The sequence below is a fragment of the Bos grunniens genome, chromosome 20, assembly GCF_055505025.1.
Source record: "Bos grunniens cultivar Pamir isolate PY7600 chromosome 20, Bosgru_T2T1.0, whole genome shotgun sequence".
Classification (NCBI taxonomy): Eukaryota; Metazoa; Chordata; class Mammalia; order Artiodactyla; family Bovidae; genus Bos; species Bos grunniens.
Window position 1 is genome coordinate 73069810 of NC_141184.1, and position 25052 is coordinate 73094861.

Genomic DNA, 25052 nt, shown 5'->3' on the forward strand with positions numbered 1-25052 from the left:
GTGGTCCAAATACCAAGACTAATTTGTTGCTGTGCCATTGTGGAATGATTAAAGACTAGGCGGTTTAAAAACTTTTAGACCTCTGAGCGTAGCAAATGTACCTGATTTTCTTCTGGGTATAAAGAGAAAAAACAAAAAACAAAAAAAAACAGCGTGCTGGGGGAGGGATGCGGCAGGGAGGAGGCAGACACATACCAGAGTCATGATGCCCAGCTGGTCTCCCTCCTGTGCCAGGCTGTGCCGCCTCGTTCTGGGCTTGGGCAGGGCCGGGCAGGAGCCAGCATGCGAGGAGGTGGGAAGCAGGTTGAGGGAGCTCACTGATTTAAAACGACGGAGGCTGCCTAAGCTCCCCCTGTCCTCCCTGCTCTCAGTCTCCTCGGCCCGCTGCTCCGTGTTCTCCTTCTCTTCTTCGATCAACCTAAAATAGAATAAAATACGTCACCTGCCTTTGTCAGCAGAGGAACCTATCTGGACAATAAATTTGGGCTGGCATTCTGTGTCATGATTAGCAAATTCCAGAAACAGTTGCTCAATGAACATCTCAGCCAAAAGGTTCTACGTTTCCTCTTTTGAATATTCTCAAACTTAGAATAACTTAGCGTTGAGTCTTACAAACTGGCCCTGATCATTCACGCTTGATTTCACTTATTTACTCTAACATTCTGAAGGGGCCCTGGTGGCCACTCTCTTTCCTGTGAAGAGATACCTCAAGTTGACAACCCTTACCTCCCCTGCTCTCAGGGCAGAGATGCACGTCAGTGCCTCAAGTCTTTTCCACTGGGAATCAGGAACTCTGTATAATCAAAACAGCAATTCACAAACAAGCTGCAGTTTCTAAACACAAGTCTCCAGACCAGATGAAGTGCTGAGTTGATCTTTTTTTTTTTTTTTTAAGGTTGTATATATACAGACGCATCACTTGATGAGGTTCTCCACCAGCTTTGTGTGAGTTCCTGGATTCATGTCAATGTGCTGCATTAACCTAGAATTCACAGTTTCTGCTCTTCTCCCCTAATGTGTGGTGGATGTTTTTATATAGCAGTTTAAATACACGATTATGCAAATAAAATGACTTTCAAATTAAAATACAAGATTCTTACAGGAAGTAAACTCTCCAGCTTCACTTCTACTCATACATCTGGAAAGTTTTTCACTGTTGATAACAAGTTGATGGACAGAATTGACCATTTACATCAAGTCAACTTGTCGCATAAGGAAAAATCACTTTTACCTGACAACTTGCTGTAAAAATAAAAATATTAATATATAACCGTTCCATACTTCCTGCAGGGACGTGGAAAGACCATCTTTCTGAGCTCATCTGTGCTCAACACGGCCCACACAGCTGTCTGTCTTGGCGTCAAATGGGCAGGCGACACCACCTGCATTTGCTGGTTGTCCCATTCACCCCCTGCCTTTCCCCCGGAGCATCCCGCTCGGCCGACAGGAACGGGCACCTCGGCCTGGGCTGACGTGATGAGAACAGTCTGAGCAGGAGCTCTGCCTGGTCCTGTGCAGGGTCACCGGCCTGCGGCCACTCTGAACATGGACTCGGGACACGGGCATAGCTGTGCGGGTGCGGCACCAGGCAGGCCTCGGGGCCCCCAGCCACCTGGCTGCACCCAGACCCAAGGCCCCCCGCTCACCACGAGGCAGGCCTTTGGATTCTATCCTGTTTTGAAAATTGTTATAACTGCCAAGACGGTGTCTAAAGAAAACATCTTAAATATACTGATGAGATGAGAAAAACTCAAACACACGTCCTTGGACCACTGTCTTACAACAAGCCAATCTTCACACTGCATTAAGTTAAAAAGGAAAATGCAGATCTGAGTGGGAATTTGCCAAGCGCAAAACCCCAGCTTTCACCAGGTGGCTTTTCACCAGAACATGGGGGCCTCTGAGGGACACAGGAGGGTCCACGGGCCACAGGGGACACCGCCTCGGTACCTCACTCACCTTGTGGCTCAGAGCTGAGGGGGGACACCCCACAACGCCCCCCCCCCGCCCCCACAGAGTGCTGACACCACACCACGGACAGAATGCCCTGGCTGACCGAGCTCTGTAATCAAGGGCCATCTCAAAACTGAAAATTCTTGAAGCAGACCTGAGGTCAGGTTTCTTACTATGGAACACTCAGACGTCCCTAGGAGAAGACAGCTCCTCAGAGAAACCGAGTTTCTGGGGAGCTGAGTTCAGGATCACTCACCGGATCTCTTCGTTGATGGCGTCCAGCTGCTCCTGCATCATCACGGTCAGAGTCTTGGCATCAGCCTGCCTGCCGGGCGACAGCTGAGTGGCCGAGCTGAAGAGGGTGACCCTGTCGCCCTCGTCGTCAGACACGCCCTCGTCACTCTCAAATGCCTGGGCCACGTCGGCCAGCATGCTGGCTTTCTGCGTGCGCTCCCAGTCCTGCTCCTTCGGGGTCTGCACCTGGGCATGAGAGGACCACGTCTCATCAGCGACATTCAGGGCAGCTCAAGTCTATCAGGAACTGAACCCAATTTTACATGGAAGCCCTGACTCTGGATAAATGGACCATGCTCATGAGACACTGCCATCTCTTAAGCGAACAGGACTCAAGAAACAGGCACGGGGAGAATCCAGTTCCTAGATGGCCTGGTGACACTCAGGTCTCAGCGTGGACGGCAGGCAAACCTATGAGGTTATTCACAAGGGTGGGCTGATGGAGTCAGAGACAGAAACTGAAAATTACAAAAATACATCCATGCCTCCATCAGCCAGGCTGGAGGAAAATAAGAAAAAAGAACCCTTCAGCTCGGCAGCCGCTGGGTCCCTATCAGCGGTCATCACTGGTACCAGTTCACCAGAGTGTGCCGTCCTCGCAGGCTCCCAGTCCTCCGTTTCCCAGGCTGGTCTGAACACCCACAGAGAGGCGCAAGCAGGGGCAGCCAGGAGACGGGAGGGCCAGCCCCTCCGTGGCTCTCCTCTCGGGACACAGGCCCTCGGGCTGTTCTGGGGGATGGCTCCTCGCACTGCAAGGGTGGCTCTGTCATCAGAGACACATGGGATAGTGCCAGCGGGGCCCCGTGCCGCCCTCCCGCTCTCACACCTCACACCCTTCTCTCGGAAAACGTCCCCCCTGCCACACTGTCACCCAGGTCCTGCCTTCTTTCCCAGACAGGACCTCAAAGGAACTGAGGGGCAGCCTCGAGGTGCTGGCTTGCTGGCTCCCTGCCCCTGTGTCCAGTGCCCTAGCCTCCTGTCTTCATCACGACCCCGCCCCAGGGCTTGGCTACCCCATTTGCTGGCTCCGGGACCACCTGCCATCATTCCTCCTCTGCTCCAGCGAACCAGCTGCCTATGGGTTCACCCCCATCAGCCCAGTCGGCATGTCCTCTCCCTTCTCTCGCCTTCCAATCACACAAGGGGAACCAGCAGATTCCTCCTCCAGGGCTCCCTGCAGCGCCCACTGCGGGTCTCTGAAAGCTCCTTGGGAGTGGCCTCTATGGTCCCCCTCCCCGCCAGGTCTCCACTTCTCTGCCAGCAGGCGGTGAGCCCCGCCCTGCAGGGCAATTCCCCAGGGGCTCGAGGAACCCGAGTTACCAAGCCCCTTCCTTTCCTTGCCCTCCCCCACGCCACCCCCTGCCCCCAGCATGTTTCTCCCTGGGCTCCACGCCTTGCCCTCCCTGCGGTTATTCCTCAGTCCCTTGCGCCCCTTCTCAACCTTGGAATGCAGGATGCCCCACAGCCCTACCCTTGCACCCCATCTCTCTCCACCGGCACCCGCCTGGTGACTTTACTGTGCTCGTGCCTTTAAATGCCATCTGTATGCCCACGACCCGAAGTCCACCCTGACCTGAATGAGTTTTCTCCCGGATGCAGGCCGGAACACTCAGCTGTTCTCCTGACACGTCCCCGGGACACCCAATGGGCTCGTCCACCTCAACAGGGCTGAGGCCCGGCTTAGCTCCCCGCCCCAGCCGCCCTCCTCACCTCAGGAAACAGCCTCTGGCCTCGAGCTGCTCAGGCCTGAGCCCAGGCTCCTCCCTGATGTGGCCTACTCTCTCCCTTGTCCCCGCTGGTTGACATGACCCTTTTTCTATCTCCGAGTGGCTACTTCTCTTCCTGCCTCTGGGTCTCTGGTTCAAGGTCACCCTCCTGGTGTCACCTCACTGGCCACCCTGTTTACACACGATCATCCCCTCCTCCTTGGACAACTCAGGCACTCTGGTCTCCTTTCCCTGCTCATTACTGTTCAACAGGCTGCATGGGTTTAAAAAGGGGTCCACAAATTCTTCCATCCTCCTCCCTTCAAGAGGCAGAAGGGGCAACTCCTGCTCAGCCCCTGAGCGAGGCAGGACTTCGCAGCTCACTCTCGCAAACAGAAGTGAAGGTGTGCGGCCTTGAGACCAGGGCGTGAAAGGCCCCGGGCTAAACCCCGCACTCTCGCTCTCAGAGGGTGTTCCGAGGAGCGCCAGGCCATGGGAAAGCCACACGGCAGGGACCTCGGCCTGTCCCCAGCAGCCAGGTGAGTCTGAAAGCCTGCCATCCAGCCCTGGGGGGCCTTCCCTTGCCCTCAGGAGGCCCTGAACCAGGCCTGCCTGCTAGAATGCACAGGCACTGGGGACTGTGAGCTGCTCCCTGGGAAGTCACTAAGCTTTGCAATGATTCGTTACGTAGCAGTGGATAAAGGACACACACGGTTTTTAATTCACTGCTGGAGTCCTACTTCTGACCATGTCTGGCCCAAACTAACTGCTCACTGAATGTGGAAGCTCAAAACACAGACATGTATGAACAAATACATGGCATGAATGAGGCGAAAAGATAAAGGCACTTAAACTCCCAATGAGAATTCTTCTCACTATAAGCTGATGGATATGTGTATCCATTTACTCGTAGGACGATTTCAAAACTGTGCTAATTAGTACCATGCTGGAGCTCACAGTAGGCCACAAATAATCAAAATTGGTTAAGGAAAAAAAGCATGCCTTCAAAGTAAACTCTTAGCCAGAAAAAGGAAAATGGGGAGACGTAAAGCAATCTATCAGCGCTTTGTTCCAAACCCACCTCAGGACCACAGTGTGAGGGGGCAGGTGCCTCACAAGGTGCCAACCAGGGATGGGAAGGGGGTGGCGGGGTCCTTGCCTCGGATGGCTCATCATGCAGCGCTGCCAGCCGGCCTTTCTGGGGGCACCGCAGCACCGCCCCATTGCCCAAGGAGTCTGCCGGCCGGTCCGCCACAGGGAACCTGAGGTCCGGGGCGCTGCCCAAGTGGGGTCGGCTGAAACACACGGGGAAGAAGGGTGCTGTTAGAAGAAAAGAGAGCTCACTCTGTCAGACGAGCCAAAGCCTGTCCATTTGGAAGATCGGCAATTTCACAGCAAAAGGGCCCCCGGGAGGGCACTGCCCTCCTGGCTCCAATAGCAACAGGCCGCCCGCTGCTCTGCAGACACTCAGGGCTCATCCCCAGCAGCTGGAAAACTCCCGTATGTGGGGAAGGCAGTGCTGCCGCGAGGGTGTGGAGCTGACTAGGACAGGATCGGCTGTCTGGGGTTGGGGCGTCCAGGGTGCCCCTGGAGCCCGCTCTCAAGTTCCAGGGCACGGCGTGCACCTGCTTTGCTTTCCCCTTGGCACCCCACCTCCCCTTTGGCCCACGCCTGCTCTGACCTCCCTTTCCCACGGGAAGTCTGTGGATCACAATCACCGGTCTGCCTGGAACACTGTCTGCACCGCTCTCAGTGCTTTTAAAGGCGCCTCAGACAATCCGCAGCAGAAAAGCCTCGGACCCACAGCTCGGAGCTGAGCACCATTGGTGTCTCCCATTAAAGCAGAGGTGAGCGTGTCACCAGAGTCTGGGCTGAACAAGCCCCAGCACAGATGCTCAGGCCCTGAGCACTAAGGCCTGGGCCTGCAGGTGCCAGGAGCTCACTCAGCAGGGGCCTGCTGGGAGGCAGGGCAGCCCTGCCTTGACTGTGAGCCGCCTGTACTGCAGGAACGCCCGGGCTCTGCTCAGTCTTGTCTCTGGGACGAGGGTGGTGCCTTCATGTGCAGAAGTCCCTAAACCCAGGAGACAGGGCCTTCCTTCGCGGACAGGACACCCCATATGTCTGCAGAGTGGCCAGGGCCAACCACCAGCTCAGCCTGCTTGGGGTCACAGGCTGCTCTGCTCGACGGTTTTGCGAACACTGTGCTGCACAGGAGATGGAAATCTGGAATCTCCCGGAGCCACACCTGTCTTCCCTCCCATCTCCCGTCCCTCCTGACAGAACTTTTCCCTTCTCTGCTCCACTTCCACCCAAGTGCCTGGGGCTAGAGCACACTTGAGAACTGAGTGGGGGGTACGACACAGTCCCGCTGTGGACTGGGGACCCTCGAGGGTCCTCTGAGGGCCACAGAGGCCTCCGGGTTGGGTCAATCCCCAACCATCACCTCCCAGTCCCCTCGCGGGGTGCAACCTCCATCTCTCTCCCCCTCCTCACCCGAAGCTCTTTCCTCCGGGAGAATGTCTCAGAGACAAGGTGACCAATTCCTCTGGGAGGTCCCACCAAATACGCCGTGCCTGCCCTGCCTGTGAGCCAGTTTTCAGTCCCCACTCCCTCCCTCCTGAGGCAGCACAGTGCCCCCCACCCAGCCCACACTGCCCACAAGCCCCACTCTGAGGCCCCACCTGTGCTGCTAAGTCACTGCTGTGACCCCTCCAGAGCTGCCTCCTGGAGACACCCCTCCCTCGCACCAGCCGCTGTGGCCCACTGTCTTCAGAGCACAGCGGCTCCTCCTGCCCCGCGGCTGCTTCCTCTTCTCGTCTCTCACTCTCACTGACACACACGGGACTGGTGACCAGGCCCCAGGCTTCTCCATCTGAAGCCCCCAATTGTGTCAGGCCTCGGTTCCTGGCACCAGGTCCCTCCTCGTTACCCAAAAACCCCCAAGAGGAGGAGGCCGTGTCCACCTCCTCTTCCTCCACTGTCTACGCAGTCCTCCTCACACTCACCTCGTCCACCCTGGGAGCAGGGGTTCCCCACCTCTGACAGCCCCAGCCCCTCACCCTGGAGGAGCTCTGCCACCAAGTCCGGCCACGTCCCCTCCTGTTCTGTAGGGCACGTGCTCTCCTTGAACTCCACCCACCATGGTTTCAGACACAGGACCAGTTTCTGGCTCTGCCTTTGTCTCAAATGACATCTCCTTTTCTCTAGAAGAAAGCTGGGTGGGGGCTCTGGACTGCGAGGATCCCCTATGCACTCAAACACAGAAATATGCGTATGGGCTCCAAACTGTCTCCTAAGTCAGGATTCAAGCAGTAGTCCATTTCCTACAGATGAATGAATGTCACCAGTAAGCACTTAATAATCTTTGCTAAAGTTTCTCTCTCACTTGTGACCATTTTCCGTGAAGAAGACAAAGAAACATTTAAATACTTAATAAGAATTACCACCCCTATAACAACGAGGAAGAAAAAATCAGGATGCTCAGTAATCTGCTCTCCTCATTCACAAGCCAGGTGATTCCTCCCACCGCAGTCAAAAGACTACAGGTCATTAACCTTCTGCGACTCTTCAGAAACGTCAGGGTCACAGTCTGTCAGGCCCCTCAGATGAATACGCCCAAATACCAACTGGTCGGCCCCCTACTTCCAAACCTCTGCTGTGGTTTTGAGTGTTGTCAATCCTGTGACGACCACTCCGTGGTACCAAGTTTGACCCTAAGGAACGATGCTTGTCTCTTCCCTCTCGCTGGTCACGAAGCTACAGGCTCCTTGAGGTGCGACCATGAGCAACACCCAGTCATACTGTCCACACACCAGACAGGCCCTTGTCACACTCGACAGCGCTGAGGGGAGCTGCCCGGGGGAGCAGCCTACCTGTGGTGGAAGGGAGCCCCTCGCAGTCTCATCTGGTCCACTTCGGCTCTCAGGGTTTCCAGGTTTAGAATCAGCTGGTCCTACGAAACAGCAAATGACACAGCCTGCACCGCTTGCTTTCTGGATGTAAAGTGACTTGCACCAAAATGTGCAGAACAGGTTACATCAGTAGGTATCAACTCCCAACATTGTAATTCTGAGAAAATGTTCTCTAAGAGTCCCTAGCAAATAGAAACACTCAGAACAATATTAACCCTTATAAAACATAATGAGGAGGAAGTTCCATCTCAGGTGTAGAAAAGGTTTCTCTGGAGGAAACATGGCAAGCCATTAACAACGATGAAGTCTGTAGAGAGAAGCTAGACTTCAGGCGGGGGTTTCGGGTCAGGGGGACACGACTCACTCTATTGCCCTCCCTCCTCTCACTGCTTTAAACTGTCTCCATGGAGCTCACCTGCATTCCTCACATTCATTCCTCTACAGCCCACTTCACTTGCTCATGGGGTAAAACAAGTCAAACGGGCCAAGTTTGTGAGTCACTCAACTCAACCTGGAAGCTCTGTGCTGTCGGCCATGGCAGTCACTTGCCTCGTGCAGCCCCTGAGCACGTGAGACAGGCTGGTGCAAAGCCCGATGTGGAAATCACACAGAGGATTTCAAGACTCATGGTGAAAGAAGGACGTCGAGTAGCCCGTTGGTTTTTAGGAAATTTTAGATTGTGTAGGTGGCTCGTATTATCTTTCTGACGCACAGCACAGTCCACGTGAATGGCTCACGCTTTGTCTGAGCTTTTTGGTGATGCCTGAAAGGACTACTCAGAATTCTGAACCACACACAACAGCCACACACTCTAAATCCATCTATAATGCAAACACATTCAGTGTTCAAAACCAGAAGTGCTATACGTGTTATAGCAGTGGATTAGCCATAAGGAAAATGGAACTCGACTTCTGCTAAGCATCTGCTCAAACTCATGTCCACTGAGTTGGTGATGCCGTCCAACCATCTCATCCTCTGTCATCCACTCTCTTCCTGACTTCAATCTTTCCCAGCATCAGGGTCTTTTCCAATATGAAAATTCATATTAAAAAACTGGAAATAATTACCTCAAGCAATTTTTAAATGCAATAACAAAGTTGCCAAGTCTGTGTTTTGTAAGATGAGCATCAATTTCAAGGTTTAAAAAGCTGTTTTAGGACCTACTGTGTTAAAAAAAAATGGAGAGAAGACAAAAGAATGATCTATTTGAGATTGGCTCTGTATGAGAAATTGCTGAGACTAATTGACGGGACGGGTCATGGGTATTTATTATACTACTCCATCCACTTTTGTGCATGTTTGCAATTCTCCATCGTAATACATTTAAAAAGTTTATTTTCTGTTAAAGCAGAGTCTTCTCCAGCAACACAATTCGAAAGCATCACTTCTTCAGTGCTCAGCCTCCTTTATGTTCCGACTCTCACACCCATATGTTACTACTGGAAAAACCATAGTTTTGAGTATGTGGTTTGTCATATATAGTTTGAGTATATGGTTTGTCGGCAAAGTGATGTCTCTTACTTTTCAATATGTTGTCTATGTTTGTCATAGCTTTCCAAGGAGCAAGCATTTTTTAATCTCATGGCTGCAGTCACCGTCTGCAGTGATTTTTGAGCCCAAGGAAACAAAACCTGTCACAGCTTCCACAATAAGGCATCAGCATTCAAAGATTTTTAAAGCAAAACAAAAGTTGACTTTGAATTGGCTTAGTCTAGTCATAAACAGCATCCCGATCTCAACAGCCTCTGCGCAGCAGTTATGAAAGGAAGAAGTGCACACCTGATCGGGAGATATTGAGCTCTCTGCCTAAGCGGGGAGGGCGCCTCACCGCGGGTCTCACGATGGGAGTCAGAACCACTGCCCCCTGGAAGTCCGCCTGTGAGGCTCTGCAGTCCAGGCCCAAGAACACAGGTATGGTGGGGACAGTACTGACACGTGAGGCTGGACCCGGGATCCCCACTCCATTTCCTGGATGGTCTGTATTGCCGTGTGGCCAACCTTTCCAGGAAACCTCTCTCAGGACTCGGTGATGTGAGCCTCCACCATCACCCTTTCCTGACGCGCCTTCTGTTGCAGCGCAACTGCGGTTCTCCTGTCTAGAGGCAGCCATCCTACACACACACCGTTTCTGGACCAGCGGTTTGGCATGTGGGACTCCAGCGCCACATCCGAGGCAAGCAGGCTCCACACCTGGGTGCCATGCCTTCAGTTTCATGGGCCCCAGGCTGGCACCCCTAGGTTTGTCTGAGGGGCAGTTGGGAGGTCCACCTGTATCCCAAGCAGCTCCCCGGACTGGCTGGTCAGAGCAACAAGCAGCCTCTTTGAATGTGGGGAAGCCCTGGCTCCTACCCACTGCCTATGGGCAACCACCTCTGGCCCTGCTCCCAAGGAGGTGGGTACCCGGATCAGCAGATGGGGCCACACAGGCACACACTCGATGCCAGAGACGGGACTGGTGGAGAAAGGCAGTGCTGGCCCCTGCCCAAGCCATGTCTCCTGCCCAGACGCCGCCTCCCTGTCAGCACAGGCACCCACTGCAGCTCCTTGTTCTTTGCCTCCAGTTGGGCCTCCATCTGGCGCAGCCTATCCTCGATGCTGCTGTGTCTCTCTCTCCTGCCTGTCGGCCAAGAACAGCGTCAGCTCCGCTCACAACAACCCTGTCCTGACAGCACGCGGGCTGTGATCGCAGGGGCGGCAAGCGGGCCATGCTCTGTGCGAACCACGGGCCCTGGGTTCGCCGGGGGCATGCCCGCATGCCTGCTCACACAGCCTGCGCGGCTTCGTGTGTGACACATGGCTCACGGAGGATGCTGGTGACCAGCTCGTGAGAGGAGACGTGCTCCCCGTGCCCCAGGCCCCACACCCACGGCCGCTGCACTCCCTCCTCTGACTGCCTGGGGCGAGCCCGCGTGGGCAGCAGACAGCGGCAAACCCGAGGCACACGTTCTACCTTCCTAAGCTGGGAAGGAAGTTCGAACCGTTTAGCCTCCTGAGTGGTAGAGCTTCCGGAAGACAAAAGGTCGGACTACAAGGCCGACTGGGGATGGACAGCAGAGATGCCAGGGGAGAGGAGAAACCAAGCCTGGAGAGGAAGATCACAGGCAGAAGGGTGCCCCCTGGCGGCTGTTAGTGACCCTGCTCTGGGAGGGTCTGTGAGCACCGGACACCAGCGGCCTCCCGCGACATGATGGCCCCTCGGGCACTCACTGAGCTCCTGGCAAGGCTTCCGACAGCCACGTCAGCACAGACCCGGCCCGACTCTCTATGTTCAGCCAGTGCCCACTGGCAGCGCAGGGCAACACCTTTCCCGTCAGAAGGACAGGGTGGCTGGCTGGCTGGCAATGGGGTCGGTGCCCCCAGCAGCGCCACATCCCAAGGACATGGCCTCTCACCCACGGGCTTCTGGGGACGGCGAGTGGGGAGTGGGGCCTCGGGTCTGCACGTGCCCTGCTGGGACTTCTTTAACAAGTGTATGGATAACAACTTAAAACTGTGTTCATTACAGAGCTATTTTGGCCATCTCTTAAACGAGAATGGGATTTTTCTAGGTCTCTATCCTGCTAGGCTTTGAGTGGCTGACTGAACTCTGAGCAGCAGTGACTCGGAGCTGAAGCGTCCTAGGCACACACACAACTTGGGACAAAACTGGAGGGAAATTAACGTAGGGATGATGCAGAAGTGGGGCGTGCCTGACACTCAGGGAGCGCTCCCATCTCAGACGGGCAGCACGACCCCCATGTCTGCGCTCCTGTGTGGACTGAGCAGCACGGGCAGGGGTGCGGTGGGAGAGCAGGGGAACAGGCCCTCCCTGTGCCCGCCCCCCAGGGACCCAGAGCAGCACCTTGGAGAGCGAGGCCACCCTCTGCGCCTGCTCCGCCTCCACCTCGGGCAGCGTCTCTGCCCTCCGCAGTCTCTGCTGCAGCTTCTCTACCAGCTCCAGGCGCTCCTGCAACTGGCGGTTCTTATCCTCTGTCTACAAAGGGAGAGCACAGGATCAACACAGGCCGAGAGGTGTAGCCACTGTCGCTTTAAGTAAGCTGAGACAAAACCTAAATGCACGTGTCTAGTGGATTCATTCTGTTTCGGAAGCTCCCTCAAGGTAAATTTTCTCTCAGTGTTCCTGGGCTTGGTCTCAGTGAGCAGAATGCCTCCTGCCAGAGTATTTGCTTTTCCTAAACATTCCCCAAGGACATCTTAAAAAAAGAAAAAAAAAGTTCTTCTATATTAAAGAAGATCTGTAGAATCTTATTCATTCTTATCAACAAGTTACGGGAAGAAGGGTTCACTACAGACCCTTCTTAAAATATCACCAGAATCATCATTTAGAGGGAACCCTACCGACCGCAGATGGCTACGGGCGTGTAAGCCAAAATATGGCTTTCATCTCCTCTGAAATACAGACCTGATAAGAGCATGCCTGGTGAAATGCCAGTCAACTAGTATTTGTAAATGCACGATTATTCTTTTAACAGATCTTCTTACACTGAAAAACTTTCAATGTAGAACATTTAGACAGATTCTTTTTTAAAAAACAAAAAAAATTAAACTATCTATAAGCTCAGGTTCCTGAGAGGTTAGCATTTGTTTCTAAGCAGCTTTCTTACTTTTTCTGTGTGCGTATTCCTCTATGTACGTACACAAACAATATGCTATGCTTTAAAACCCGCAGAAAACAATAGCATATGGTACATAGTATTTTCTGATCTGCCTTTTACAGCCATTATTTTGTATATCGTGATGCTTTTAATTAGCATTCCCCATCATACTTTTCAATGGCTTTCTAGTATTTTATTTTTGGGGTGGGGACAATGATACACTTTGGCACACACCAGACTGACTCACTTTGTTTTGGAGAAGCCAGATTTGGTTTTCCTGGTTAAGTCCTGATTATCTGAGACCACTTGGGAACAGGAGCGAGTAAGGCTCACCACACCACAGGAAGTACAAACCCTAATCAGACCGGAGCTCTAACCCTGCCTTTTGTCACAGTGACCCCAGTTCCCAACAGGCAGCCAGCTGCCGTGAAGTTCCCTGCTGCTCTCTACTCTTTCGGTAACAACTCTAACAAGCCAACAGATTCACCTTCAAGTAAAACAAAAGAGTCAGGAATGGAATTCCACAAAATGGTTAAACCAAGTCCCAAATAATTCAAACCTGTAAGTTGCAGTCACCCGCAATTTTTTAAAAATGTATTTCCTTCCAGTACAGCTGATTTACCATGATGTACATCCACACTTTTGAACACAGTATTTTAGGGTCATAAGAACTTTACACTGGGACTTGATTTCCAATGTGGGAGTCACATGAAAAGATCTTTACCTTCCTTCCTCAGTAATTCACTACTATAAAAGTCAGACACGGTTCATAAAAGCCATTACCTGTCGATGCCTAGAATCCTTATTTGCAACTTCATTTTCAAGTTTATTACTGATGTCGTCCTAAGTTTCAAATCAAACATAAAGTTAACATCCTCAGAATAAAAGTCCTAGACACGGCAGTTTTCTCGGACGTGAGCAAAAATGCGCCTATCCCAAAGGTCACGTTTGCCACGATTGGCACCCATCTGTCTTAACGTTCTGTCCAGCCACTTGGTTTACCAAGCTTCTTTTCTACATAATAAACCCAAACAGCAAACGAAAAGTATACTAAACTACCCTGTTATTGCAAGAATTCCAGGAGGGAAGGTATCTGGCATGAAGTCAGGACCTCTGTCTGCTACACCATACAGGCGGGCTTGACCCAGAACAGGGAGGGACCTTCAACAGATCCAACGGGGAGCTCTGAGGCTCGTTTCCTCGAGTGAAAGTTGGAAAAGTCTCATGCAATTTCCTCAGAATTAAAGTAGAATATTAACGAGTGGAAACAGAAGTCAAATTGTACACAACTGGGAGCAGCCTTCTCAAGCCTAGTTCTTCAAAAGCAGAGTTACACCACATGGATGAAACGCTCAAACCAGGACCAGAACTTGCTGCTGGTGCAACTCCTGTCCGCCACTTCAAAATCCACTTCAGGTCCCTCCCTGGTCACTAAGTAACCAATGTGAGAGCAAAGTCCTAACTTTAAAAGTGAAAGGTCTTGAAAACGCATTTTCTAGAATTCTATACGTATTAAACTGTGCCACCTAATCTCCTGTTGCCAAAGAGTAGTGTGAATAGCTTATGCAAACCTGTGCAAATATTTCTGTTTTGAGTTCTCACACAGAATTACTCACACCAAGCTACTAAACAAGTACACCTGCTGTACCACATGTTGGAGGGGTTCTCTCTGAGACGGTCTCACGGGGGAGGGGTGGGCCGGGTGGGTGCTGTCTGTCTGTGCACAGAGGAGAGGCGAGGCTCACAGGAAGAGGCCTGAGTCCCCAGCACTCTCTGTTTTCACAGTGACCGCTAGGGAGTTTCTCATAAATCAGGACACCCGCAGACATGACCGCCAGAGACATCACGATTCCACATGGTTACACAGCTCGGGCCTGAGGATCTGAGGGTGAGCAAACACCACTCGACTTGTCTGACCGCCGGTATCACTGTCACACATCCCTTCAAGGAGCGGAACCTCAGAAAACTCGAGAAGATGGCCAGGCAAGCTGCCTCAGCAGAGCCCACACAGCATGCTCCCATCTCTCCGAGAGAACAGGCTCCACAGGTGTCACCAGACTCGCCTGAGTGAATCAGAAGCAAATTTCAGCATCATCAGGAACACATTCGACAGGCAGTTGCGGGGGGCGGGGGGCGGGGATGAACCGGGAGACTCGGGTTGACATATATACAGCACTGATACTACACATAAAGTCAACGAGTGAGGACCTAGTGTACAGCACAGGGAAGTCCGCTCAGTGCTCTGTGGTGAAGCAAATGGGCAGGAAATCTAAAAGAGAGACAGATACGTAAATAGATAGATAGATAGATAGATGACTGATTCACTTTGCTGTACAGCAGAAATTGACACAGCAGTGTAAAGCAACTATACGCCAATAAATGAATGAATGGATGAATGAATTTTGAAAAAAGGAACACAGTGGGCCCCCTAGAACTTGTGGAAATGAGGAGTCCACACCCAGGGTGCGGCACAGCGTCAGGGCTGCCCTCACATTGGTCCACTGCCAACGGACCGCCTGGACCAGGCCTCTTCTACCCCAGAGACCTCGATGCAGAGGCAGGGAGGCAGCCAGTTGTGGTCTCTCCGGTGCTCTGCTCTTACTCACGCAGCCATCCCAAGGCTGAGATCCCCGGGAGAACAAGAAACCCACATTCCACCTCAGGACAACAGACACAGCTGCAGTCACTCACTTCGCGGATGTCCTGCTCAAGTTTTCTGTTCATGTCCTTGGACTTGAGGAGGTCCTTCCTGGCCGTGTCCAGGTCCTCCTCCAGATGTTTCACGTGGGCAGAGAGGGCTGCCAGGCGCTCCTCCATCTGGCTCTGCTCCCGCAACTGCCTCTCTATGATTTCCTGGAGCTCCATCTTCTTAACCATGTCTTCCTTGTGGCTTAGAGAGCCGTTGGAGGGTCTCTAAGGGGGAAAGGAAGCCTTACACAGCCTGGTTTTGGGAGGGAGGGAACACAGTACTTCCGGGCAATCTGTGAGGTCAAAACTGCCTTCTGCGCTCTGGGAGCTCACAGGACCCTCGTGGCCACTCAAACCTACATGGTGCATCGGTGAGAGGTCCCAACAGCCCCGCACAGACTGGATGGTAAGACGAGAACCAGACAGAGAGCGAGACCAAGGACTTGCCTTTCCATTGGCGCTTGGCATGTTTTCTTGCTCATGATGTACATCAAGCACCCTGTCCGTTAGTATCTTTTCCTGGTTATTCTCCTCTGAAAGAATCATCTGCTAAAACCAAAAAAATTGAATCAGAGTAAAGAAATAAGTAAAGACAGCAAAACTCCACCTGGAAAACTCAACTCTAAACTGAAAACACAACATAAAAAGAAAATACATGGTGATGCTATCCATCCCGAATACCACCAGGTGATTAGAGTCAGAATTTGTCTTCTACTGGACAAAGGGGTACTTAAGAGATCTTGCAACTCTGAGCCACAAGTCTAGTTTACTAGTCATTAAAATAACCCTGGTGGGCGGGTCCTCAATCAGAAAGATAAATAACATCTGATGCCCACCACTACAGCCTTCATTCTTTTTTAAAATGAAAGGATTCAAATGACAAACCCTTCACGGAAATTACACAAAGACTGATCAAACTTACCTCTTTATGTGTGGCACCTAATTCTTCTTCTAACAAACTACACCTTTCGAGTGCTACTCGTAATCACGCTCTCAACTCAAATCAAAGGGGCCGAGTCACTGTGTGTTGATGTGTGTATATACGTTAGTACACTTCTTAGTGTATACTCACCCTAATACATGGATACTGTCACAGAATACCTTGAATGTCTCTCATTGATCTTAACATCAAGAGAATCTGCTTGTTAACAGCTTTAAATTCTAAGTTTGAGAGAACAAAATGTTCTCCTAAATTAATTATTACCCAGTTTTTAACTGCAAATTGATATACAGAATATAATAAATCTTGAGACATTCATGCCAACTAATACTTTTTAACTGGGGGCTTCCCAGGTGGCTCAGTGGTAAAGAATCCGCCTGCCAATGCACGAGGGCAGGTTCGATCCCTGGGTCAGGAAGATTCCCTGGAGTAGAAGATGGCCACCCACTCCAGTATTCATGACTGGGAAGCCCCATGAAGAGAGGAGCATGGTGGGCTACAGTCCACAGGGTTGCAAAGATTCGGACACGACTGAGCATGTATGCAGGCAACGCTTTTTAACCATATAAAACTCTGACTTCTTACAGAAAAAAATGTATATACAAGAATTCAAGACGCTCAAAAGTCAACTAGTTACATAAATATGTGCATCATCCGCCTAACAAGGCAGCAAGTGTACAAATCCAGGACGGCCGGATGGCTGGTACCTTCTCGTCCAGGGCCTTGTGGTGTTCAAAGAGCAATTTCAGCGCCCTGAGCACCCCCACCTCACTCCTCATGCCGGCTGGGGACTGCGCCTGCCGCTTGCCTGCTGTCATCCCGACGGGTGGAATATATCGCAAAACCAGGCACTCCAGGTGCTCCAGCAGCAGCTGCAGGGCAGGGCCAAAGGAACACCTTCAACCTCATGCTTGAATTCCGGGCCGATAACTCCTCTCAGCCTCACGCTATAGCCGGAAACATGCTAAGGCACGTCGGAATCCTGCCAGTTCCGTCGAAAGTTAGAGTGGACTTCCCCAGGGGTCCAGTAGTTAAGACTCCACACTTCTTCAAGGATCATGGGTTTTAACCCCTGGTCAGGGAACTAAGATCCCACACAAAGTGTAGCGTGGACAAAAATGTAAGTTAAGAGAACTCCCCCCTCATATGTACTAAAATTACATTAGCTCTCATCAGAAATTTGAAGCAAGGTATGAGAACCCAGAACTGATCCACCCTGGTCTGTTCAGCGGGAAGATGTGGAAAATGACTTGAAAATCAGACAAAGTTTAAAGACAGCACACGGAGGCCAGCGGTGACCCCCGCGGGGCAAATGTCAACACGTGAGAATCCCCCTACTGACCCTGGTGTTGTTTCTTTCAGCTTTCAGCTGAGCGATTTCCTCTTTGGCTTTACAAAGCTGCTCCCTGTAGGTGTATCCTTCGGGAGTTGGAAATTCCTAGAAAACAGTTAAATGAGAAACTAAATGCAAACATAAATTAAAAAGAGAGCGAGACTGTGAAGACTGACCCTGTCAAGTCTCTCCAGGCTCCACACAAAGGATCTCCATGCCCCTCCAGAGAAGAGGGGTCCACTGACCCCAAGACCACAAAGACCACCACAACTCAGACCGGCCTTCAGCCTCCACCTCGACCTGGCAGGCATGCGGCAGGAGAGAACCTGGAATCCAAGCCTGCCTTCTCAAGACCCAGGGACATTTGAGAAACTTTCCAAAACGTAAACCTAACAACAAAGTGGATAAAGAGATTCTTAAACGACACACAGACCTGGAGCCACTGGGGAAAGTGAAGAAAAAAAGGAAGGTCTACAAGGCCACGAGGCTTTGGAGTGTTCCTCTGGGAAAAAGGCGGATGGCACCTCAAAGCCATCTGTTAGCCTGACTCCACAGAAGCCACCCAGTCATTCAATCAACCGGTTAAAATGTTAAATTTATGTTATATGTACTTTACCACAATTTGCGTGCATGCGGGGCCATCCACGTGGTGAACTTGCTCAAACTGAACCACACGGGGTCTTTTGTTCTTCTATTTTTCTTTGCAGAAATTAAAAAAATCCTGGGCTACGTATCCACTACTACATACTGAGTTTTCAGCACCCAGAACAGTGCCCAGCACTTGTAAGAGGCATGCAGTAGACATGTGTAGCTATGAGGGTGTATGTCATACACGTAAGCAGTAGGTACCTGTCATTAAAATACTGGACACACTGGTGTGTGTTTTGTAACATGGGAGACATTAACGGGCTTAGCCGTTCTGCTTCAAGGACTGACTCTCTAGCTCGATCCTCATGCCCCAGAGATTCCTCCAGCCCGTATATCCTTTCTTTGCAAGAAGGGAGACATTAAGGGCCTTACCCTTTCTGCTTCAAGGACTGACTCTATAGCTCAGTCCATGTGCCCCAGTGACTTCTCCAGCCAGTGTTTCCCTTCTTGTGGGGCCCCCGCCCATCCTCCATGCAGCAACTGCACAACCTCTTACAAGGTAAACCTGCTGGGGTCGATCCTGCCCACTAAGGCCAGAATGCCCTGGCCGGCAGGGCCCACAACCATGCTAACAAAATGAAACACAACCCCAATGCTTCGCCGGGTGAGGGCCAATCTGACGGGCCCAGCCCCCGGCTGCTCTCACCTCAGGCTGCTCTGCTTCCAGGACGTGGGCCGAGGCCAAGTCCTTCCTAGTCTTCGCCTTTGCCTTGGGGTTGCAGCGCTGGAATAACGCCCAAAGGCGGGCCCTTCTGCGACCCATCCTCGCGGATAGGGGCAGCCCCCGACTCGGGGGCAACCGCTGTTTCACGGTAGGATACCTCGGCTACCGAGCTATCACCACCAATCTCACACTACGACCACCACTCTCACACACACTGCTCTCACACACCACTCTCACACACACCGTTCTCACACTATGACCACTGCTCTCACACTATGACCACCAAATGGCATGAAGGCTCCGCCTCCAGCACATCTCCCAGGAGCCCAGAACTGGAACCCACTCGGTCACAAGGGGCTCCGTGGCAACAGGGGGGCTGGGCTCAGGTCCACTGTCAAGGGTGCAGAGAGGGGGGAGGGGCTGCCAAAAAGTCAACAATTGAGTGCGCAGTGCAGGAGAAGGCAGGCTGTGCCCACAGCTCAGGCCCCCTGTCAAACACGACCCTGCAAGGTACTGGGTCACAGTCGAACCAACCAGTATAAACTCCTTCAGAAACCACTACCCCTGGGAATGAGCACGTCTTCTAAGTGGGCTTCTGCCCCCTCTACCCCCCAAACAAGCCTCCAGTGAGGCTACTGAAAGGGCAGCCCTGAACTCAAGGGCGTCCCCAGAACCCACTCAGCTGAGGAGGACTCACCACGCTAGCTGCCCCTCACTCTCACCCTGAGCTCGGTCCTCCCTGTCGGACTCCCTCACTCGAGCTCAGCAAGGGCTTGACCAACCTCACTCCAGGCACTTAAAATGAACCCACAGTGGGTACAGGGGTTCATTCAACCTGCTGTGAACTCGCCCTCTTTACTTCGACCCTCGGCTGCCAGACGACTCTGCCCCGTGGGGACTGCATGGTGGAGGTTCAGGGGTGTCCCTGGCTTGAGCCGCGACAGCCAGCACCTCCCAGACCCCGCCTGAGTCTCCCACCCCTCTCCTGGCTCCACTCCCACCCTCGCGGTTCTCCACTCGCCAGGGCACAGGCCACTTGCTCCTGGCTCAGCCCGGCCCTCTGCTGTCATTTGAGGACCTCGGTCCCCAGGGTGCTTTGGGTCCTATATCCACCCATCTCAGCAATTACACACTCTGGGAGAGACAGGGTACAGTTTGGGGTCCTGCCCGCAGTTCACCCTGAACACGTTCTCTTTTTTTAGCTTTATCTACTGGAGTTCTCTGAGATGTGTTCTTAAAACATCAACTGTTGCTTTCAAAAAGACTGTAAGGTCACTGTGCTCAACTTTACGAATAAAATCTTCATTTTCCACCTTAAAGTGAAACTGGAGGGAAGACTAAAAGCAGTCATTTTTTCAAACTGAAAAAGAAAACCCACGTGTGACCATGTCACAGAATACAGGTCACGTAACCCCTCCCTCCTCAGCCTTGGCCTCCACCACCAGCAGCCCGGCAATGCAAGGCCTGCCCTGGGCCGCCAGGGGCAAGGGCAGAGGGGAGACCGGCTCCTCTGTCTCCAGGCCGCGTGGGCCGCCTGCTCCACCTCCTTCCCAAGTTCACGTGGCACTGAAACAGCCCAGGCAAGCTGGGGACTCTGACCAGAAACACAGCCATGGGTACCAAGCAAGGACCCCTGGTTCTTGTTTTCCCTGGTATCAAATTAACTTGATCAAGACAATTACTGTGACTGTTACATGTGGCTTCAGATGACAGAAGACCCCCCCCCAGGGTGTCTCCACTTCCAGTGACAGACGCAAGCATCTTGTAGGTCAGCCTACCAAGAGCTAGAAAAGCTAAATAAGGTTTAAAAGAGGTCCTTAGGCAGCCACAATCCAAGATTTCAAACAAAAGCGAAGCTCAGTGAGGGAGCTGGAGACTGAGAGGGCCGCTCGTTCCCTCGGGGCATCTGAGCAAAGCTGACTCTGTGAAGAAAAGGAAGGGAAAAAGTCAAGCAGAGGGGGCTGGCTAATACAGCTCTGGAGGGTTCCTTGGGCTGTGGAGACAAAAAGTCAAGCGCAGGCCTGACGAGTCAGTCTGGATGTCAGAAAACGTACCCAACACTCTGCCCAAACCGGCTGAGCGCTGACTATCAGTCACCTCCTGGTGCTCAGGAGAGACGGTGGGCTTCAGGACCTGCCGAGAACACGGGGCCCTGGGAGGCACCCCAGGCTTCCAGACACTGGAGACGCTGGAAAGCTCCTCCCTGGGGTCGGGGGGGAAGGTGGGTGAAGGCTGCTGAGACTGAGCTTAAAAGGACCCCCAAGCCTCAAGTCCCTCAGGCCCTGAGTGAACAGACAGCTCTGTCCCCACTGGAGGTCTGCGTCAGAGGAAACTCTGGAGAAAGCAGCATCACTCAGAACCTCTAGGGTTTTCCAAACATAATGTCCAACATGCAACCAAACAAGCAAAAGAGGGTGTAACAACAAACAGGACCAAGAGAAAAAGAACTGAACCAGATCCAGAGGTATGAGATATATATCAGCGTATCAGAGGTATGCTAGAGGTATCAGATGCAAATGTCACCTGTTCAAAAATATACTTGACAAAAGGAAAAATTTCTGAGAATCAAAACCAATCTAGAACTTTACAATAACAGGGACTGAATTTAAGAACTCAGTCTCTGGGCTTAACATCAGATTGGATGTAGCTGAAGAGACGATCAGTGAACTGAAGGACAGATCGGTTACAATATATATATAAGAGGGAAAAGGGATAGAATGTATTGAAGGAATCTGTTGTTAAACTATGTTGTTAAAAACTATAAATGGGGACCCTCATGGTGGAGAAAAGACAGAAAGGGGAATAAGAAATGCCTCCAGGGGCTGAAACTAAAGAGCCTCTTAGTGAAAGTGAAAGGGGAGAGTGAAAAAGCTGGCATAAAACTCAACATTCAAAAAATGAAGATCATAGCATCCAGCCCCATCACTTCATGGCAAATAAATGGGAAAACAGTGGAAACAGTGACACACTTTATTTTCTTGGGCTCCGAAATTACTGCAGATGGTGAAATTAAAAGATGCTTGCTCCTCGGAAGGAAACCTATGACAAATCTAGACAGCATATTAAAAAGCAGAGACGTTACTCTGCCAACAAAGGTTCATTTAGTCAAAGCTATGGTTTTTCCAGTAGTCATGTATGGATGTGAGAGTTGGCCCATGAAGAAGGCTGAATGCCAAAGAATCAATGCTTCTGAACTGGGGAATTGGAGAAGACTCTTGAGAGCCCCATGGACTACTAGGAGATCCAATCAGTCAGTCAATCCTAATGCAAATCAGTCCTGAATATTCATTGGAAAGACTGATGCTGAAGCTCCAATACTTTGGCCACCTGATGCAAAGAGCTGACTCATTGGAAAAGAACCTGATGATGGGGAAGACTGAAGGCAGGAGGAGAAGGGGACGACAGAGGATGAGCTGGTTGGATGGCATCACCGACTCGATGGACATGAGCTTGAGCAAGCTCCAGGAGTTGGTGATGGACAGGGAAGCCTGGCGTGCTGCAGCCCATGGGGTTGCAACGGGTCAGACACAGAGCGACTGAACTGACTGACAGGGACAGTGGTAAGAGTTGGTTCAAGAATCAGACCATTGAGTCAAAAATGAAAACCACACATTGGTTTCAGCAGCTCTGCGGGTGCCTAAGGCAAGAAGCAAATGTTCAAGCACTCAGAGGAAAAAGGGTGTGGCTTTTAACGGCACAACAACACTGAGAGCTGACTTTCCAAGAACAAGGAAGTCAGAAGATAATGGACTGGCATCTGTAAAATGCTGAAAAACAAATAACCACCAACCTGGAATTCTACATCCAACAAAAACTCTCTTCGAAAGCGAAAGCAAAATAGAGACTTTGAGGGCAAATGGAAATGAGACAACTCATCACCCACACACATGAACTAAAAAAAAATATTAAGGCAGTGCTTTGGGAAAAAGAAAAGTAGTCTCTGATGGAAATATAAAAAACAAGTAAAGACCAACAATGAGGTAACTGTGAGGGTAAATACTAACTCTACAAAACAATGATGTTAATGCCAAAAATATATCTAACCGTTTAAAGTGTGACAGTGACAAGGAGGAAACAGTCGTGTCAGGGAGGCAGTAAGAGTACTAAGTTAGACTTGAATGTAAAACACACGCTGTGTCTGCAAATGTACACCCAACAACCTGACAGAGGAGCACAGAACTAGAGAAACACTTCATACTTCTAAAAGAAGGCAAGAGCAAAGAACACAGACTAGGTGGGACAAACAGAAATCACACAGCAACATGGTGTCTACACACTGAAATATCAACATTATAAACAGAGCCAATACTCAAACTGATTCCAGTGAAAACTATACACTATTCAGAGGTACATGTTAAGATGGAAGGTCTTTTAGACAGGTGAAAGTAAAAGATACCCAAGCTAACACGGACAGAAAACTGACGTGGCAACATCACTGTCAAATAGTGTCTAAAGAAAGAAGCATTACTAGCAATAAAAAAGAACATCTCATACTAATACAAGTTCAGTCTAGCAAGAAGATGAGGATTCTAAACTTGAATGTACCTAATAACATAACCTCAAAATATCAATACATAAAAACTGACAGAAATAGAAAAGGAGTAACAGCCGAGTTCATAATCCCAGTGGGAGACGTTAAAGACACATCTCTCCTGGAACTGGGCTCCCTGGTACGTAGTCACCTGCAACCATGAAGTACCTGAAATGTGGCTGGCTCTACAATGAGATGCGCTGCAAGCCTGAAACACATGCTGGATTTTAAAGACTTAGCATGAAAAAAAGAACGTGAACTATTGCATTAGGTTTTATCATGTTGATTACACACTGAAATGATAATATTTGGGGTGTGTTAAAATAAAATATATTACAGGTAATTTCACCTACTTCTGCTTTTACTCAACGTGGCTACTGGAAGCTGAATTACATGAGTGACATACCTGATGTAACTGATACACACGGAACACTGCATTCCCACTGATACATATTATTTTCAAGAGCCCAACGAACATATAACAAAAAGAACATGTATTGGGCTATTAGGAAAGCTCGAATTATTTCAAAAGACTGAAATAATGCAGAGTATACTTAGGGACTGCAATGGGCTGACAGTTTATGGGCCCTCAAACTTCACCCCGCACGTGGTGATGATCCTAGGAGGCAGGCACTCTGGGAGGGGTCAGGCCAGGAAGGAATGGGCTCCCGTGCTGCGAGGACAGGGAGAAGCAGCAGGCAGTCTAGGAGCCAGGAAACATGACTCACCAGACGTGGCACCTGCTGATGATCTTGGGACTCCCCAGCCTCCAGGACTACAAGAAACAACTTTCTGTTGTTTATCAGCTAGTCTACGGGATTTACAACAGTAGCCGAAAAAGACAGGGCTCTTTGATAGTGAAAAAGACAGGGCTCTTTGATAGTGAAGGACAGGGAAGCCTGGCGTGCTGCAGTTCATGGGTCACAAAGAGTCGGACACGACTTAACGAATGACCACCACCACCACCACCACCACCACGAGTTGATCTGAGTTAAGACTAAAACGGAACTCATGGCTTAGGCTATTTAGTCTGTTTCACACAGGCCAAAATGACTCGTATATTTTAAAGTATTTATCCAAAAGTGCCCCTTGATAGCATTTTACAGCCTGTACATAATAGGATGAATACTTTAAAAAAAATTTACTAGTCTATACTTCTAAAATATAATATTTCAAAATATTTTCCTATAAGAGACTTTGAATATTTTTTCAGTAACTCTCCCTCTTTCCCTCCATGACAGGCACTGAACAATGTTGAGGAAAAATCAGTTTGGTGCCAGGAAGTAACTGGCAGGATACGCGTGCGCGCGGGGCCTGGGGGCTGAGATGAGGGGTGCGGAGGTATCGGTGCCCTCCCACCCCCGGCCGCTCCAGACCCGGCCGCGATCGCTGAGCGGGGCCATCCAGCCCCCCCGATCCCATTCGCTGCCCAGGCCAGCGCAGCCCCGGAGGTATTGGTCTTCGGGGCCCGCCGCCTCCAAACCCCTGTGGCCCAGGGGCCTCTGAACCTCCTGCGGGCCTAGGCGCAGGGAAACTTGAGCACCCAAATTCCCCAGCACCTCTCCGGTGCCCAAACCCACGAGAAGCCAGGGAGACACGGTCGACGGAGCGCCTCAGCCACGCCCCTTCAAACTACCGACGCCCCCCTTTGACCCCACGCCAACCCCTCCACCTTCCTGAGAGAGCAGACAAGCCACAGGCAGGCACACAGACAGACACACAGACACTCGCACACACCTATGCCAAGGGAGACAGCTGGCCTGCGCAAGCTCCTCAGCCAGAGCCAGAG

The 25052-nt window shown here is 51.1% G+C and overlaps 1 protein-coding gene and 1 pseudogene across 1 annotated transcript; one reads left to right on the plus strand and one right to left on the minus strand.

Annotated features, from left to right (window-relative positions):
* Positions 1-8398: 8398 nt before the first annotated feature.
* On the plus strand, positions 8399-11664 carry LOC147350764 (uncharacterized; annotated as a pseudogene).
* On the minus strand, positions 11404-17613 carry LOC147350765 (liprin-alpha-1-like). Its single transcript, XM_086362313.1, has 2 exons — positions 15595-17613; positions 11404-15372 (listed from the first exon to the last, which is right to left on the minus strand). Exons 1-2 carry the CDS (start codon positions 15691-15693, stop codon positions 15058-15060), a joined length of 414 nt encoding a protein of 137 aa, XP_086218439.1. The 5' UTR covers positions 15694-17613; the 3' UTR covers positions 11404-15057.
* Positions 17614-25052: the final 7439 nt, after the last annotated feature.